Here is a 20742-nt window from a genome sequence, read left to right as displayed (position 1 = left end):
AAGAAAAAAAATAAGTGTTCAACTTAGTGAATGTCAACAAGGACCCTATGAAATTCCTTTCCCAAACATAAATCAAGAGAGACAGAAAGTCAGCTAAGTGACACATATAGAAACAGGAATCCTGTTTCTGGATTGGGGAATGTATGCACTAAAGAAATAACAGATCTTTACAGACAGAGAATGTCCTGTCCAGGAAAGCAGATTGTTGTGGTTGTTTTTAAATGTTGGCAAGCTGAAAAAGGAAAGTTTATTTTAAAAGGAAGGGATATTTTTGAGTTATTTTAAATTTAAATTTAATCATCTTAGAAAAGCCAAAGATGATCTCAATAATTTGTTTTGGTTGAGCAGAGAGAGATCATAAACAAAGTGAACTAGATGATCACTATTATTTCTGAGCACCCCAATGTGCCTGAAAATATTGTTAACTTTAGATGAGGAATCATGAAAACTCCTATATTTACAGAGGGATTCGGCATCAGAAACTCCCACTAATCCCTGTTAAATCTCTGCACACTGCTTTGAAAATTTAATGGAAAGTCCACTATCTATCCACTGGTTCCTTTGAAGGGTGAATTTACAAAAATCCTAAAATTAAAATATCAGAGATATCATCTCCAGAAATACAAAAACTATGAGTTGTGGAGCTTCAAAAATTGACTTAGCAGAGCCAATGGTCTTTGCATACCACAGCTAATGTCTCATATGGCAGCTGAACACACCACAGTGGGACAATCTGTGGTGGGACAATCCAGTGGGAACCATCATGTTACAGTTCATAGTACTTACGGGAAATGCACCCGGCACCGTGAAATACCCGCCTTAGTCCATGAGTATCCCAACAACACCTCCATACTTGAAAGGAGTCAACATTTTCTGACCGTTTGGACCAGATTGTTGGTAGATGAATTCTTTACAATTGAGGAAAGAGGCCTTCTTCCCTCCCAAAGCTATTTTTTTTATGCTAGTCTCTCTCCCATGGTATAGTGTCTGTTGGACAATCCCAGTGCTACTCAGTAGCCCTCACCAATAGATGCTCTCCTAATAAACAGGGGATGCAATTGGCTAGAATGTGGAAGGACACCACCTGCACAGGCGTAACCCAGCCTGAGGGACCCCACCGTAAGACCAGGCTGATGTCCCTTTTAAATAAGTTAGTTTTTAGGCTAATTGTGTCCGATAGTTTGCTGGTCAAATGATAAACCATATACATTTCTACAAAGGCTACAAACAATTTGGCCTTTAGATATGTCCTATTTACCTAGAGAGGAAGAGCCTGCAAGATACTATCAGACCCTATGCGGCAAATCAGGTTGATAATACTGGAAATCAGTTTGGTGGATAACATAAATTAATTTGATATTTGATTTGGAAGTGCCAACTGGACATAAAAAGAAAAATCTCCCATTAGAAGTACCTTAAAACATAATTAATATGAGGTTTCCACTGCACTGAGCAACTGACGTACCTGCTAATATGGAGCAGTTGGTCATTGATTTAGGCTATTAGAACAACAGCTGGCCTACTTCAACCAACCAAAGCCCTGAAATATTTCACGGAAGTGTTATCTACAAATGAGGATGATTCCTGCCAAGTCTATAGAAACAAACTTCATCTCAAACCAAGTAATTTACTACCTTGCATTCATCTAAATTCATAACCCAAAGGTTAATGGAGCACTCTGTCCCAAACAAATCACCTTTATTTATGCATGGGTTGTGGGGTAATTGAGAAACAGGTGATGCACACATTCTGGTTTATGGTTTGATTTTGTGCTCCTCACAAAGATTATAAAACCTGATGAAGAGATGAAAAGATCTCATGTTACTATATAGAGCTTTCTCTCGGTTGTTCGTCAATTCAAGAGCTGTGTTGCTACTTCCAAAAAAAAAAAAAGCAGTGACTATACCCCTGTGAGGTTTTGACTCAACCCCAGAGCTGGTTTTCAGCGACTAATTAGTTCTTTCACATTGTTCACAATTATATGCTACCTCCTTTTTGAACATTCTTTTTTTAGTTAAATGAAATGTATATGCATAAAAATCAAACAAAGTCTATATTAAAATTCATTTTCCCCTAGGCCCTGTTAATAAGCTGACATGCACAGTTGGGTAGGCAACTGTCTGGCCACCTGGCAATCACTAGTCATATTATCTTTTGTTTTGATCATGTCTGAAGCCAGCTTAGAAGATGATACAATATTTTTGTGCACTTAAATATAGATCTGTCTCTAGATACAGCTGTACATACATACAAACACAGATTATTTCTATTTTACTTATATAGAGATATATGTATTGTCCTCATATACATTATCCACATCTATACATTTGTTATACAGTCCATGTCAAAAGGACAGACTGTTCTTTCAAAGGCACATCCACAGCAGTTAGGCACCTAATGCCCATTGAAAGTAATAGGAGTTAGGCAACATGTATGTAGACAATTTGGAAAAATATGGCATGGTCACTAGCGGGTGGGATGCTCTATCTATATACGCTGCCAATTGTCCCATTATAGAACCTGTATGGAGATAGCAGCCACATCTTACCCGGTATAATGAACATGCCATGTTTTTCCATGTTTTCCACATATATCTTCAGACTGTAATAAGTGAAACTAACATTCGTAACAGTTCACATATAGAGTTAAAAAGAAATGCTGTCATATAAGTCTAAAGTGAACTAAACATCTGTTATTTGGCATTCAGATGTAATTTACATATATTTGTTCCACCATGGCCTGATTAGTTGAATTTCTTGATCATGTACAACTCTGCAGACAGTTTGCTATGTATGAAATTGTTGGCCCAAATTGTTCTTTCATTTGCAGTGGTACCATCTCACTGAAAACCTCCTACTAGAACTACAACTGCTGGTTCTGGAAATCACTAGGAAATGTTCTGTGGTGGCATGAAATCAATACAAGCTGCGTCTCCATACATGGAATTACTTCAATAACAGGGATGTTCGTCAGTGCTTTTCACTGCTGTAGGCAATGAGAATGTCACCTGAAACTTGAACGACACATGAAACCTCGCTGAAAGGGGCAGCTTTGCTGAACTGCAGACACACCTTTAAGTATCTATGATTAATTGGTTAATAAATCTCCCACCATATAAGTAAACAAAGCTAAGAATGCCAATGCAGATGGAAAGGAAAGTTTCAGTTGGAATGAAAAAGTGCCTGAATATGGACAGACAAAGCCCTGATCCTGAAGTATCCCAAGCTCTGAAAACATGCAATCCATCATGCAAGAGACAGAAGAGGTCAGCCATTAATTAACATCCAAATTAAATCTTTTCAAGTAAGGGTCAACACTGCTTTTGTTTTGACATTTAAATCACTACCAACGTATTTCCTAGTTTAGCATGCAAGGCACATCACCCAAAGCCTCTTTCTTAATTGCCTTCATTTTTCATGTGTACTATTTGATTTATTGTCCATTAAAAATACCTCAAAAAAGCCACGAGTCATGTATGTGAAGTATAAACATGATTAATGTAACACAATTACATTCCACATATGATGGGGCTGGTTAGGAATCTCTGTCATCACTGCATGATGGAGCATTGTCACTGGCAGTGACCTGCCAGCTCAGCTTGACTAAAAAAGAGATTGCAGAAGGGAAGCATTTGAAGGCCGCAAATGATCCAGCAATGTCTAAATACTGTATTTAAAGTAAAAAGAAAAGGAGGACTTGTGGCACCTTAGAGACTAACAAATTGTCTCTAACATGCCACAAGTCCTCCTTTTCTTTTTGTGAATACAGGCTAACATGGCTGCTACTCTGAAACCTATTTAAAATAAGTCACTTATCACCTGATCAAGGAAAATGCAGTCTTGCCTGTTTGATAGCAGAGCATTGTCCTAGGACATTGCAACTCTCCTGATGTTATCTGAAGAACAGATTCACAAAACTACAAAGAAAACTATCAATCGATGGTATTGCCCAGTAAGGTGAGCATCTATCCACCCAGTTCAAAGTAAGACTAGCATTCTAGCTCAAGTTATGGGCAAAAGCAAAAAACAACTGTTCAGTATTATATCTTCAGTCAACTATCATTATCCATGTAGTATATCTGTGCTTTTTAAGGACTCAGTTGTGGCTGAACCTACACAGACACCGAGCAGGAGCGGAGGGAGTAAGTTATAAGAGTTCGCAGTTATGACTTCTGAAGAAACTCACCAACGAGAGTCCAGGGCATAGGTGGAACCCTCCCACCCAGGCTGTGCCCCTTAAAGTGATATAGCAGTTTACTTCCCCTTCAGTGTAACATGTTGAAGGAGAAACTTCCTGTTATTCAACTGGGCTCCTCATCGGCATGCCACGTGGGACCACACCTTAGCCCAAAATATACACAGCGATTCCTCAAACCGAAGTATGAACAATGTGTCAGATGGTGAATTTTAAAAACACAGCCAATGTGGACTTAAGAATTGCATTCTAATATTCTCGTCCCCACTGAAGCAATTAAATAAACCACATTTCCTGTGATCAGAAAAAAATGAAAATCTGGCTAAATCAAACTCTGACCCAAAAATTCACCCTGAGGCTGCCTATGGAAAGTCTTAATCTGAAATAGCTATTTTTGCCAAAGTTATGACTCTTTGAAAAGTATTTTTTCCATTATGCTACAGATGCTAAAATATAAAAATCCCCTTGAATTCATGCTGAACAGAAAGTTAGATGCAATGTTTTGAACACGACAGCGTCTTAAAAAATGATCTTAAGAAAAAAAGGATAGGGAAAGAGGGGAGTAGAACAAGGGATACTTAGATACGAAGGAAGAGAGATTTAGGGTTTGATCAGAAACAGTTCTATAGGAATAAAGAAAAGGAGGACTTGTGGCACCTTAGAGACTAACACATTTATTTGAGCATAAGCTTTTGTGAGCTACAGCTCACTTCATCGGATGCATGCAGTGGAAAATACAGTGGGGAGATTTTATATACACAGAGAACATGAAACACCTTGAATATCACTAGAAAAGGTCCCCTCTTCCCCCCGCTCTCCTGCTGGTAATAGCTCACCTTACCTGATCACTCTTGATACTGGTAATGATAATGGTAACACCCATTGATAATGGTAACACCCATTGTTTCATGTTCTCTGTGTATATAAAAATCTCCCTACTGTATTTTCCACTGCATGCATCCGATGAAGTGACCTGTAGTTCATGAAAGCTTATGCTCAAATAAACGTGTTAGTCTCTAAGGTGCCACAAGTCCTCCTTGTCTTTTTGCGGATACAGACTAACACGGTTGCTAATCTGAAAACAGTTCTATAGGAATGCGTATTGAATAAAAAACGGGGATTAGGAAAACAAAAAGGTGTAAGGAAGGGTGGAGGTGGCCATTAAGTGAAATGTAATGATAAAATCAATTTAAAAAAAAACAGTTCCACTGGAGTACAAAGGATGACAGCTAAGAAACAACAATAGGATCTTCAGGAAACTAATGGAAAGGAGGTCATGGGTATGCAACAGAACATGTGTAGTAGTTATAGTCAATGAACAAAAAGTTGAAAGCAAAATTGTTTAGGAAAAACAAGCCTGCTGCCTAATCCTAGGGGCAAATGATAGTCTAGGCACAAGTCCACCTGGTTTCCTCAGAATAGGAAACAAACTGATTTCTTTAGTGAACCTTAAACAGCAGTTTGAAATGGAGACAGCAGTGAATAGGGAAGTAGGAAGCAATACAATTTCAGTAGGTCCCTAGCTTGTCTGATCAAAGAAGTTCCTACAGCTACACTAATTGGCCTGTTGTGTCCAATTTTTACTTCTAAAATCATGAGTGTTGTCCACCCACCTACCTAGAATCATGAGTTTTGTTTTTTTTTAAAAAAAATCAGTTTGGTTTCTTTTCATTTGTTTTTTGCGGGGTTTCTGAGCCTTAACAATGAATTTGTGTTCCCGCTTTTCTCCAACACGGAAGGGTAGAAACATAATTTGTTGTTTTAATGAAAACTGAGTTGGACGTAATCCCAGGACTCCAGGAACCTGGGGTTAAAGAAAAGCACTAAATATCACAAGGCTCACAATAAAATTGTGAGAACTGGCAGCACTAAACCTCCTTCCCCACCCCCCAACCCCCTCTACTACTGGGAGGGGAGAGTGGATGGGTGCTATGCAACATGCTTCCAAAATCCTGCCTCCATTGAGGAATGGGAGGGAGAGTAAAGCTCAGCTATTCAGCTATTGTCAGCCAGTGGCTTCTTAGGCTACTCATCGGCATATGTATGCTATAAGCTAGGCGTGTGATTCCTAGCTCTTATCAAGCTAGCATGCTATAAACAGTAGTGTAGCCAGGGTAGCATGGGCAGCGGCAAGCGGTGGCATGAACTAGCCATGCAGAGTACAAACGCTCCTGAACCCCATGGGTACGTACTCAGCACACCTAGCCCGTTCCACTGCTCGGTGCTGCCAGTGTGACACTGGCTACACCACTGTTAATAGCATGCTAGCTTGATAAGAGCTAGCATGAGGAGGCCTATGCGAGCTGGGAATCACACGCCTAGCTCCAAGTACAGACATACCATACGCTATCATTTTTAGTGCACTAACTCGATGAGAGCTAGCATGAGTGTGTCTATGCAAGCTGGGAATCACACCCCCAGCTCCAAGTACAGACATACCATCACTGTCCAGCACATACTAATCTCATTATCAGCTGCATGCATGTATATATCTACTCTGCCTCGCATTTTTCCTGACTGCAACCCCCCTCCTTCTCTCACTGTGCCTTCCATTTATAGCTTCCATACAGCTCTTCTTCAGCTCATTTCTAAACACAGCAACTTTGTATTCTACACCAATGGTCAGAGCAAGCTAATGCAAAATGACACACAATAGATTTTCACTCATAGGATCCAATGCACGTGGAACCCCTTTAAGGGTGAGAAAGGGGTTTGGAATAACTTCTTGAACGCCCTGAACTAGACCATGTTGTCTAATTCATTGTTATCACAAAACCTCAATTATTCTTATTAGCCATTTGCATTACAGAAGGATTACATCAAGGCTGAATTTGACTCGATATATTCATATTCAAGTGTTTCTACACATTACACCCACTGCCATGTTCTCTGGGCATGCCATAACGAAAATGAACACTAAAAATATTTGTCTCTATCGGAACACTCACAAATGACCAAAAAAATGCTAGCATCTGCATTGATGGTAAAAGATTTCTAACTCGAGGCCTCATTGAAGATTGAACTGAAGAATTTTCAGGTGTACCCTGAAGTTGACCAAACCCAGGCTTTGGTGAAACTCTGGAAGAAGCCCGTTCCCAAGGCCATAGGAGCTGACTCCATGGGTGCTGCAGGGCTGGAGCACCGAAGGGGAAAATTAGGGGGTGCTCTGCACCCTCCGGCAGCCAAGCTCCCCTCCCCACCCCACTTCACCTCTGCCTCTTCCCCTGAGCGTGCCACGTCCCTGCTCCTCCACCTCCCTCCCAGCGCTTGCTGCCGCAAAACAGCTGTTTCTCAGTGTAACAAGCTTCAGGAGGGAGGGGGAGGAGCGGGAATGCAGCACACTCAGGGGAGGAGGCGGGGAAGAGGCGGGGCTGCAGCGGGGATTTGGGGAAGGAGTCGAATAGGGGCAATGAGGGGGCAGAGTTGGGGTGCAGACTTTGGGGAAGGGGTTGGAATGGGGGCAGGGCAGGGCAGGGGTGGGAGGGGGCGGGTTGGGGTGGGGACGGGGCCAGGCCAGGGGCAGAGTGGCGTCGAGCACCCACCGGCACCAGCAGAAGTCGGCACCTATGCCCAAGGCAAGAGCCCCGATGCTCCTATTGATTTCAGTGGGGCTAGGCTTTCGTCCCTGCACTTTTCAGGAAGCCTGATTGCAACTGAGGAACTGCTACCAAGAGTAACCCTTCAGATCTTATCTGCCACATTTCCAGAAAATCTCAGTGTCTCTTATTCCTGCCTTCCACATCTTCCTTAGAGTAGGGTATTTTCTAAACATTATTTTTGTTGAATTCATAATAAATTCTAAGGCTAGAGTGGATTCACCTAGATTAGCTGCAGACCAACCCTAGAAGTCTTTGCCGAGCTCTGTTGATCTCTCCATTCCACGTTGCCTTTCATTTGTCCTTGGTTCATCTTTTATATATTCTGTATGTAAATATACTTACCTTTGTCAACCTCCTAAAATAGTTCCCACGTAGGTTGAAAGTTGCAGTGGTTCTTTTGTTGTATATTATTTTCTTCAGAGTCCTATGCTTCAGTTGATTGTATTTCTTCACTGAAGGTATTTAAAGGTTTGCTGAATATGTGAAATAACTTTTTTACTGCCAGAACGCATGCAAATAAAAAAAGAAATAAATGGCTCTCGCTTTGGTCTCTTTTTTTTCAATAAGTTTCATGTATAATGAATATAGCTGCATTTATGACCAACTAGTAAATACATACGAAACAACTATAACCCATATTTAATTACTGGAGGAAACACTGGCAATGGAATATACAGTATGTTCTTGTTGAAATTAAAAAGATCAAAAAAACAAATATGATTGTTTCCCTGCTCTTCAGTGGAGAATTAAAATCGGCTTGGTTTATTGAAGACTACAAAAGCAATCACCGTTATAGACCTGCTTTGCATACTGGCTCTATTAATTTACATACTCATGGTAGGCCTCACATTCAGATACAACTGTTAAATTATACTGCTGTTGAGTAATGCGTATAAAAATAATGCAACAGCATGCAAAGTGTATTTAAACAGGCACAATTAAAAATATTGATTCCACTGAAGACAAGACTGAAAAGACTATGCACAGGTTTAATATTGTCACATCCAGGACACACTGCTTATGAGTGATTGAGTTCGCTAGACTTGCACATTGACAAGCTGTCTTTGTCGCATGTTATGTATTAGGCCAATTTAGCATCTGATTATTAAAATAATTTAATTCCCAAGATTGTTTTGAGATGGTTTTCCCTCCTGCTCTTCCCCCTCTTAAAATTAATAATGTCTTAATTATTGTGTCAGTTTCACACCCGTGCAATTTGCTGGGTGACCACAATGTAGTCAAATCAACAATGGCTTAAACAGTTTGTCCTTTATGCTGCTGAACAGACCGAGGACAAATCAGCAAGAGATTTGGACAGACATGCTAAGGCATCAAAGTACTCAGGTACAGCCAAAGAGAGAGACAATAAAAGTTATTTGCATTTAACTAAATTTTAACAGGAGAACATTTTTATCCTTTGAGGCCATGAAACCCCCAACATTATGTGCTTAAAACACATGCTGTCTGGCTGCTATGTCTGTTCAACAAATTGCTGGTCTTCTTTTAAAGAAAACGAACAACTGAACTCTATGGAATCCAAAAGGTGCTTAGCACCTCTGAAAATCTGGCAACACATTTTAGTGCATAATGGCAACATTTTCAAAAATGCCTAAGTAACTTAGGATGCTATGTTCCAGCTTCAACTTAGGCACCTAGGAGCCCAAATCACATTGAAAGTCAATACAATGTACTGCCTACGTCACTTTTGGAGATGGAACTTAGGGACCTAAGTGCTCAAGTGCTTTAAGTCTCCAAAGTGCTTTAGAAAAGGTGACCCTAAATCTGGATCCAATCCAAAGCTCACTGAAGTCAATGGGAGTCTTTCCTTTGACTTCAGTTGGCCCCGGTGACAAAATTGTAGTACATGTTGCAGTAGAAAGAGAGCCTGAGACATAAGCCCTTGTATCACAGGCCTGGTATGAGGCAGGACCTGCTCACAAAATCTGGCAAGAACAGGACTGATATTGCAGAAGTACACATTCCTAAGAGGTGCTAAGTACAGAGTATTGACACAAACACATCCCACTATCAAGTGGTATCAGAACATCCCAATATCAAGGATGGTACATTCCCCAAGGATAACAGAAACACACCGACCCTTCCTAAAACATAAGGTCAGGCTGACAGTACGTAACTTGTTTATATCAGGGTATAAAGATGTATCTCAGAGGGAGTATCTTGGCCAGCCATGGAAAGTCCCGCCACTGACTGAGCTGCGTCCATTGTCACGGGCATACATGTCTTAGTATCCTCGTAGAGTCTGCCAGGTGCTAATACTATGCTTTGTCAACAATAAACCTGGCCGGGTGCCTTCGTACCTTAACGGCTCTTGTGGTCATTGGGCGGTTCGCTCAAGGTCTGCTGTGCCAACTGTCTATGCAGAGCTGGGACAGCACACAGGGAGAACAAACACATGTAGCCAAATATTTAACCACACGTGTATCTGAGTTTTGATATAAACTGCAAAACAGAGCAAATACTTTCACTCACAATATAATCTTAAATAAGTAGGGGATGGAGAGAGAAAAGGTATTCCTTAAATTGAATTTTATTGCTTTGTATTTTTGATCCAAACTCTGAACCTTACTTTCACATAAATGTTATTACATATGAACTGTTAATTTCAGCTCTTGAACCAAATGTGGTCACATGAAAAGGCTACTAAACAACATGAATTATGTGGGGAAAACGCAGGTTTTTTCACAAACCCTGTTGAAATTTCTTTTGAAAATTATCAATATTTAAAGCTCACTTTAGGTACCATATTAGGCTGACAGCCTTGAAGTCTCACATCCTCAGAACAGGTCCCACTACATAATGAACAACAGCAGTGCAAGCTTTGCAACATTGCATCATTAATGTACCTGGAAAGACAAACTCTTGAAAGAAGAGTTATATCTCCATGGCCCATTCAATTTTCGGCCTGTCTGCGTAGAGTGTACGATGCCAAGAATCAATGCCAGCTCAGCTCTGGTGGTAGTTTTTGTGATATGGACACCTGTCCATTGGAAAGGGGACTGGACCACCCAGATCAACTGCTTAGATCACAGAAGAGATGGTAATAACTTTTTGAAACTCAGGCCTGATCCAAAGCCTACTAAATTTTATGGAAAGACTCTCGTTGATTTCAATGAGCTTTGGGTCAGGCTCCTGGGATGGATGCACACCAGGGAGGAAGAATGAATTTATACTGAAATGCCAATCAAGAGCCTTCTATATAGTCATGTACTGATACAGCAGGAAAGGCAAAGAATGCAGGAGGTGACTCGTTCATAAAATCAGAGGATGATCCTGAGCTTCCATGTAAATATTCAAACCCCAACAGATAAATGTGCAGAATTTTGCCAACCCTCATTCATAGCAAAGTTCAAAAATCTGTATAAATAAAGGATTTTAAGGGGAGGGGAGGAGCTATTGTAGTACCCAGGTGGAGGCTGTTCCTGGAATCATGTCATAAGGAGAAAGAACTCTGATAAATTCAGTGTGATACAAAAACACTCAGACTGCGGTTAATACAGATTTTTGCAAAAATTACATATGAAAATTACATTTCTTACAGTTCAGAATTGGCTGATCCTCTGTGAATTCAGATGGCTGTTCAATATGAAAAACCTTTTGCTGGAATCCAGGGATGCATTCTAAATCTTCTGCAAATACAAGCAACAGCACCTGAGGAAACAGAGGGAACGGACTTTTAATATCCACTTGTTCACCAACCTTCTTGGCTTTTGTGAATGCTAGCAAGTTTGGACTCAATGTTCATTTAAAAAAAAAAAAAAAAAGCCACCCACACATCCAGCACATCACAGCTTCCCTTTACAACTTTCTAACCATTGCTTTGCACGAGAAGTTTCAATCAGCATATACCCAGGCAGATATAAAGGTTGCAAAAAAAATAATATGTCTAAAGACACATCTACACTGCAGCTGGTGCGGTAAAGCCCAGTCTGGGTAGACAGACATACACTAGCACTGCTCAAGCTAGCATACTGAAAATAGCAGTGTGGCGTCATGGGCTAGCTGCCTGAATACAATACTGCCCAACCCTGGGTGCATATACGTGAGCAGTTAGCCTGAGCCACCATCCACATTGCCCCAGGCCAACATTGTGCAGATGTACCTAAGATTAATAATGTTCAATTCAGAAACACACTTAAGCACCTGCTTAAAGTTAAGCCTGTTCTGAAGTCCTTCTTAAGTCATGGGACATAAGCAAGTATAAATAGGGCTGGAGTATGCTTAAGTTATTTGCTGACTCAAGGCCTATAAGCTCAGATTAGTTTAGTAAATCTCTGAGATAGTGAAGAAGTCTTTTGTTCAAGGATAAAGTTTCATGTCACAAAAGTTTCCTTTGTATAAACTCTTGCAGCAGATGGAAAATGTCAATTCCCCACCCCCCACAAAGCTACAGTTTGTCCGGTTTCTCCACAATCAAAAAGTTGTTTACCCCAGTGAAAGACTGAAAATGGAATGTGTACATCATTCTGTAGATGGATCTGAAGGGTAAAGTTAAATACAGCTTGTGTCACTGTTAGTATGTGATCACCAAAGCACCTTGTCACCACAGGAACATCTGGGCAGCGGAGGGAGGGTAAAAGCAAAATAAAATTGACATTGTACCTATTCCCAACCAATCTCTGTTTCAGAAGATTTGTGTTCTATCACTGAATAGAGACAATGAGCTGAAAGGCTATTTTCTTTGGTGGGCTTTACATGGCAGAGGAGCAGGTAGAAAAGTCACAGAAAGAGTGGAGAAGAAAAAAAGGCACAGAAAGTTTAAGGGTTAAATGAAGCACAAGAAAGACGAGCCAGATCCAAGGTAGCAGGCAGGATAAATCTACTTTTCCATACCCAAATATAAGCATCCAAATGCATTTGGGGCCTCCTTTGGGGGATTTCCTCTGGTCCTGATATTCAGAGATGCAGAGCACTTACAGCTCTCATTAGTTTAAACACATGCCTAAAATGCCTCCAGTTGGACACCCAAAGGAAGACCAGAGAAGGGCAACAGAGTAACCAAAGAGAAAATGCTAAGTTTGACTTTCATTAGTACAAAAAGATAAATGTTGACATGCTCATGAAAGAGCCCTTATACTCAGTAGCTACCTACTATGCTTGACCTGCCAATGAGAGATAAGCTCATCATTTTCAGTGATCTAACACTATTTCAGCAAATAAGCCTCCTCCCTATAGAGTAAGAACAGGGTCCTCCAGCATATCACCTTCAGTGCTACCTTTGTTAGATAAACCTCTTTGCCATGTTGCTCTGTTCAGAGGACAGGTGATTATTATTATCAATCTTAGGCTAGCATGCTCCCCGCTTAGCCATCCCTTGTTTGCTCTTGTCAAAGAAACAGAATGCTACCCAGGTTTTCTTTCCATACAGAAAATCCTGGTGCACTACAGAGTCATTGTTGGCTTTACATTACTTGGTCTTTCAAAGCACAGGGAGGATGGTATCCCACCTGGTCTTATATCAGTTGCTCTTATTGAAACTTGATTCTCGGGCAGTCTATTTCACATAAACACTTGCTGTAAAAGGCCAGCTAGACACTGTGTGCAATAGCCAGAACGTTTCGTGACAATCCAATTGGCAGAGTGTGGGCTCACTTCTCATCCCTAATGACATGCACCGCATTTGCCCCTTTGTTCAAGTAAGAAACCAAGAGAGAGCACAAGCAAGCAGAGTCTAAGCCACTTGGCAACACTGTCATGTCTCCCATACGATTGCTGCTTCCCCTTCTTCTCTTAATAAACAGCAACCTGCAAACAAAGGGCAAGATCCTCAGGTGACAATCAGCATAACTCCATTGACTTTAAATTTACCAATTTACACAGCTAAGAAATTGTCCCACAGTGCCTCACTCTGCCCTCCAATGTCCTTCTGTACCAAGGATTCACACAGTAACGTCCAGATTTTCAAAGCCTACACTCAAAATTGCAAATTAGTTATTTAATTCATAGAAGTGGCCAGATATGCATGTAACCAGCCGTTTGCATGTGCAACTACTCCATCCGGATGCAAATCCACAGTAATAGTGTGTGAAAATGAAGCATGTAACCCATGCCAGCTTGATGTAGATAAAGTGTCACACGTAGTAACACCTAGAACAACTAGAGAGTGATACGCCTGCTACAGCCTTGGCTAATAGAAATGTGTCTTTTAGCTCATGCAGAAGAGACTTAAGCATTAAGCTCCAGAGGTCTCAGGTTTGATCCTGCCTGATGACGATCAGGGTCTGTCGGCATTATAGCTTTGCATATGCATTTTCTGCAGGGAGCTGCAACAGTGTATTTTTAAAGATTAGGCCCAGTTGGCACATGATGCCAACAAATGGGCTTGCACACAGCATGAATTAGTGCAGAATAAAATGTGCCACTCCTTCCTGTACTCCCGTGTCAAGACACAAACAGTGAACTATACAGTGTTGCAAAACCAGCCCAGTTTGGCAGAATAGCCCATAAAGTACATATATTTTCAACGATAAAGATAAAATTAATTACAAACATGATTTTGTTGCTAAAAAAATACATGGTGGTGGACATAAAAGAGGCAGTACGTCCTAGCTTGATCGCCTAGCCTCTAGAATCTTGAATTCTAGTTTGTAGCCTAGGAAAACATAGATTAGGATTGCAAAACTGATTTGGATATGATCTAGGTCAGTAATCTCAGACAATGTGTGTTTGCTGTGAAATCAGGATGATCTAAATATGCCATGAGTTCACTTCTGAAAGTCTAGTATACAGGACTCATGTAATGTCAACTTAACAAACAGAATGTGACCTTTAATCTCTTTGAAATAATTATAAAATGCAGGCCTGGCCTTGCTGTGAAATGGAACATTTTATTCTAGCTGTGCAATTCCAAACACTTTCTTCTCTTCCAGACATTAGACAAGATGTCAAGTTTGTCATCACATGGAAGGTTTTTATTAATTATCTTTTAGAAGCACAGTCCTTCTTGTAACTGTATTTTTCAGGCAACAAAAATTCTTCTATTGAACTAAATGTCTATCTTCTTAAAATTTTGTCTGCTAAAGGTCTTCACTTTGAAAAGCCCTGGCAAAAAAATAAACCAAGTACAGATTTGCGTTGAAAGCAAAAGAGAATATTGTTTAAAGCAGAACATATTCTAAATTTCAGCACCATACAGAATTCATAATTGTGTGTGTCCAAAAAGAAAAGTTTCCTGGATCATTAACTGTTTAAAGAAAGTAGAACTGGCATCTGAATGCTTACAGGTATCTTCTCCCAAAGAAAATATTTTATTTTGCATATAGGAGATTTTAAAACACTGTGAAGGTACACAAATGCTGTTCATACTTACAAATTAAAGGGCATATGTGCCTCCAATTCAGCAAACCCATCCCCTTTAGCAAAGCACTTAAGCTGGTGGAGAATTTTTTGGCAACATGTTTTTACCAAAACCATCAAAACTGAAACTTTCTGCTGAAATACATCAGTTTCAATGAAACTTTCATTGGGAAGGTTTCTTAGGTCCAGGATGGAATTTCTGGTCAAAACAAGAGAAGCACAAGAGAACCACCCAAAACAGCCAATAGAACAGTGGTAAGGGCACTAACCTGGAATGAACATTTCAAAACATGGTTTTGTCCCCATGCTGTATTAACTAAATGTTGAAACCTCAAGATTTTTTATGAAATGGGATTCTTCCTTCCTTGCCTCCCTTATTAAGCACATGCTAAAATGCTTTTGACTTTAGCCAATGAGCTTCTTATAATATTTAAGAAGCAAAGAGATAAGAATTTCGAAAGCTAAAAGTACACTGCTCTATAACTGAGAAGGGGTCAGTCTCCCATTCTTTTACTGAGAAAAATAGTATCTGCAACCTTCAAAGACTGAACACCAAACACCATTTGCTCATAACAACCTAAATCAATTTGGAAGTGAACCATTCCCTGCAAAGCAAACTGCAGGGTTCAATCACACAGCTCTAGAGAGCCCATGGACTCATATATACAACCAAACCGTCTCACCTGGTGCAATTTACTTGTTAATAAAATGTGAAGATTGAAGAGGCAATTTTTAATATCCTGACAGTTTGTCTATGCAAACTTACTACTGGTCTTTATAAGTAAATGTCACTGGTTCAGCTAGCTCCTAAGTAAGCTTGGTCATAAGGTCAGTAGATAAAGCTGTGTTCCCCATGGTGGTACTAGGCCTACTAAACATCTTAATAAAACAACAAACATATTCTAGAGGTCGAGGTTGATCTCAGTGTTTGCCCTGAAAGCTGGTCACACAAGAACCATGGAATGGAAAGCAGAAGGGGATCTCACTTTTTTATCAGAGCTGACCAGAGGATAACAATTCCGTCTTGCAGCAGATTTTGAGGGTCTGAAATGAATGTCCATTCCACATTGGGACAGAAGAAAAAAAACCTACCTTTCTAATGTTTTGGTGAACATGGTGGCTAGGGTACTGCCGTGGGACATGGGAGGCCCAGGTTCGTGTCTATATACTCTGCCAGATTCAGACTGAGCTAGGGTGAACAACTCTGCTCTGGATCAGGCCCATCCCAGGCCATGGCTGTAACCACTCAGTACAAAGTCTCTCAGACCCCAAAATCCTTCCCTGGGAAAGTGTTGTGGAATCCCCATGCTACATCCCCGTGAAACAACAAAACAGCATTTTTCACCAAAATTGCATTTAAGCAAAACAGTTCTGACAGTTTTTATACCTCTCCCGCAGCAGATATTCATGAGGAACCTGAACTGAAACCCTTTGTACGTGACTTCATCTCAGAACAGGGTTTCTCTGCCTCTCTGCAATTGATGGAAAGTTAGCCTCTAAAACAAGCTCCCAAATAGAACATAAAACGAGATTTTCAAACCATCAGATCTCTCTGCTTGTTGTACAGGAATTCCATTCAGATCAGATCAGCCATATCTCAGATTTGGAAGTGATGTTCTCAACCTGTTCTACTGTAATCCTTCTCGAATATTTGTCAGCCTGATGTGTAATCGATCAAGTCCCAATTATAAAAAACCCTAATCTTCAGAATGCCAATTACATCTCACATTGTTCTTATGGGTTGAAATTCATCCTTATGCAGAAGACTCACACAAGGCATATCCAAACAGGGCGTAAGTGGGGCATAGGCTAGGGTGAACTGTATCGAATATAAATACAAAGAAATCTCAGATTATTAGGATGATAATATTGTAAAGTTGGAGGTCCCCATTTTATCTCTGGTTCCATGCGAGCAATTTTAACACTAAGAAATCACCATAAAACCCTATAAAGTTACAGGAAAAGTTAACATGGAAAAGAGACTCAGGCATAAGTGACAGTATTGCCAACCTCCAGACTTCAAAAATCAGGAGTTAGTCCCAAAGACATCATGTGATGTTCAGAAAATTATACAAGTTTAGGTTTTATTTTCTCCTGCTATTTGCTTTGTTTTAAGGTCTGGGGTACACCCAGCTCATCTTTTTTAGCTTTTCTCTGGCATCATGAGAGCTAGAAACCAGTTTTGTTTTGTTGTTTTTCAAATTAAAGCTCAGGTTCTTGCATATATTCTCTCATAATACTATGACACCAGGGGCTGTGGAGTGAGAAAAAAACTCCAGACTGCGAGAGTTGGTAACACTGAGTTAATCTCAAAATGAAAAATCAGGGATGGATACGTTGTTACACATATTAAACTGGCTAAGTTGCTACTCCAAATCTAAAGACCCCTTCCTTCCACAGGTGCTTCAAAAATAGGGCCTCAACATAAGAACGGCCATACTGGGTCAGACCAAAGCTCCATCTAGCCCAGTATCCTGTCTTCTAACAGTGGCCAGTGCCAGGTGCATCAGGGGGAATGAACAGAACAGGTAATCACCAAGTGACCCTTCCTCTGTTGTCCATTCCCGGCTTCTGGCAAACAGAGGCCTATTAATTTCATTGGGTAACCCTGGGTTCTTGTGTTATGAATAACACGTCCTTATTTACTTTCTCTACACCAGTCATCATTTTATAGACCTCTATCATGTCCCCCCTTAGCTGCCTCTTTTCCAAGTTGAATAGTCACAGTCTGTTTAATCTCTCCTCATATAGAAGCTGTTCCTCATCATTTTTGTTGCCCTTATCTGTACCTTTTCCATTTCTAGTACATCTTTTCTAAGATGGGGTGAGCAGAACCGCATGCAGTGTTCAAGGTGTGGGAGAACCATGGATTTATATAGTGACATTATGCATTTTTCTATTTTATTACCTCTCCCTTTCCTGCAGAAATATTTAGTAAGAGGGTCTATTGGAGAGAAAAAATGGGTATAATAGCAATAAGTAGCATAGCCTGACAGCATTCTACAGAAGGAGGGTGAATCCTGGCCCCACTGAAGTCAGTGGGAGTTTTTCCATTGACTTCAGGATTTCACCCATAGCATTTTGGATCAGGGAAATAGTTACATTAAATTAAATTGTCACAGATAGTTACCATAACCGAATAATGGAAATATTCTTATGAATTAAGGGCCTGATTCTGAATCAGACTGGACAATGGGATTTTTGACACTGCCTTCAAGTAGCAGATCCTCAAACAATTGTTTCACCTACCCAGATACAGGCTACTTGACGGACATTTTTGAACATCCTCACTGAGTGGTTTTACAGCAACTGGCACAGAAGGAAATGATCCAAAAGCTAGCAGCGTACATCCTGAAATTGGTGTCATTAACAAAGGTATTATAATACTGTAAAACTACGCACTGATTTATACTTCATTATCACAGCACCACCAAATTCACCTATATAGGCTAAAAGAAATGCAATGCTGTTTTTTGGAATTCTATCCTATTGGTGGATTGCGTGTGGTGTGTTTTGGGTTTTTTTTAAATATGAGGGGAGGAGGGGAGTGAGTGAGTCCGTGAGAAAGAGAAAAAAATAGGTGTTAACCTTCTTTTTTATCATGAGATGGTTCAGAAAAGCCTATTGAAAACCTCTACAGCTCTACCTCTGAATCTGATAGTGAATTCAAGTCATTGTTGTAAGAAATGCTATTAAGATTTGGCAATAAGATTCTTCAAGGATGATAAATATCCTTTTAAAGGGTCTGCACATCCATTTACTGCATAGTTCTGTCCTAAAAATGAAAGTCACACTTGGAGTACTGAAGGGTGGGTTATGAAAATGCAAATTAGAGTGACTTTATTGGCTCAAATGAATTCAGTTCTCTTGTCACTAAGAAGTATGACTGTAGTAGACTTCCATTAACTGGAATCAGAATATGACAAAGTCTTTAGGAGGACTATCTAACAAAGAGAACTTTCAAAAGGAAAGGGTCAGAAAATAATGAGTGTTTATTATGAGAGTTGTATCACACATTGAATAAAATGTGTATCTTCCCCGACATGGGAAATCTTGTTCATTTGATTATTTAAGAAGTGATTTACTGGTAAGTGTTTTTGAACAGGCAGGTACTTTGCTTCTCAAGTTTAAGTTCTATAGAGGAAGTAAAATAAGGCTGTTAAACCAGCATCAGAACCAGACTTTTCACATGGACCCCTATATACATGCAAGTCCCAATAGTACCCTGGAGTCCATGCTAGCTGATTGTTTATAATAAGACTGGAATTTTAGGTCAAAATTTACAAAATTTTGTAAGCATAGGCTGCTAAATAAATGGACGGATCTTCAAAAGTGCTGGGCACCTAAAAGCTGTCACTGAAGTCAACTGATGTTCAGCAGGCTGGTATAACCGAGGTCTTAGTTGGATACATAGGTATAGTGAAGAAACTCTGGCCTAAGGCCTGAGTGTAAGTTTTGCTACAACAGTAGCAAGCAGTTTTTGCAAAAAGAATCAGGATTAGCCTTTGTCCAAACCCTTACATCCATACCAAAATTATCATCCATATTAATTAAATATTCTCAGGGGCTAGTAACAAAGAGCAAGATTCTGGATACTTGTGATGAGGAGTGCTTTTCTCCATGAGTAGTCCCATTAAAATAAATCATCTGCTACTAGTCATACCACCTCGCTCTTATATAGTGCTTTTCATCAGTACATCTCAAAGCATTTTAAAGGAGGTCAGTCAGTATCATTCGCCCCATTTTACAGATGGATCTGGTAAAGTGCCACTCATCATCAGCAAATGAATCTACTCAACGAGTAAAATACTACTCAGTGTGACTAAGGGCAGTGGAGCCTGGCCCCAAATCATTTTATTTGGGTTATTAAAGGTGGTAACACGTTTCTGTGACAAACACAGACACCAGCAGAATGAGATTGCAATTGGTTAGCCTATTTAGAGGAGGTTGCACAATAAATATAGTTTACAGGCAACAGAATAATGCAAATGAGCCATTCTGTAGCACTATTGCACCAGCGAAAGAGGCATAAATAAGACACACAGAAAGTCAAACTTTCCTTCTCATTAAATGCAGCATATGGAACTATCCAAACCTAAACCGTATTGCGACAATAGCCTGTTCCAAGGTCTGTTTATATAGAACATTTTAGTTATTTATCATCTAATGAACCAGTTTCATGCTATTTTCCCATAGTTATGGCTCCATGAAAAACATGAAAATTTTAATCTCTATAAAAAAAAAATTAAGAAATTCTTAAACATAGTTATGCCACTTCATATCCACTTGCATGGGGGAAAAGTAATTATTCCATACAGAAAAATATTGATGTGGCAGAACCTATTACAGAAAAAAAAATTAAGTCATATTTCCTACACCAGATAGCACTTTCAGATGAAATTTCTTGCAACTATACTGAATATGATATATGTATAATTTCCTAACAACATGATCGTTATCGGAAAGGTATAACCTTCCATCTCTTGCTTTCTTTACATTCCATAGTGTTATAACACACGGCAATTATTACTAAATCACAAAACTTAGCTTAGTGTATAACATTGTATATCTGTCTTTCAGGTATTCTGCACCAGGAAGCTAAAACCAAAACAAAACTTGCTAAAATAGACCTTTA

At 39.9% G+C, this 20742-nt stretch overlaps 1 protein-coding gene across 4 annotated transcripts in view; it reads right to left on the bottom strand.

Moving 5' to 3' along the window:
* Window positions 1–20742, bottom strand: part of CDH13 (cadherin 13) — a 789423-nt gene that overhangs the window by 630345 nt on the left and 138336 nt on the right. For all 4 annotated transcript variants that reach the window (XM_073308069.1, XM_073308070.1, XM_073308071.1 and 1 more), the window contains exon 2: window positions 11351–11462. In XM_073308069.1, the coding sequence (XP_073164170.1) occupies window positions 11351–11462 (112 nt within the window). The remainder of the gene's footprint in view (window positions 1–11350; window positions 11463–20742) is intronic.

This window comes from Lepidochelys kempii, chromosome 12 (genome assembly GCF_965140265.1).
Source record: "Lepidochelys kempii isolate rLepKem1 chromosome 12, rLepKem1.hap2, whole genome shotgun sequence".
NCBI classification, from domain to species: Eukaryota; Metazoa; Chordata; order Testudines; family Cheloniidae; genus Lepidochelys; species Lepidochelys kempii.
This window is presented reverse-complemented; position numbering and strand designations above follow the sequence as displayed.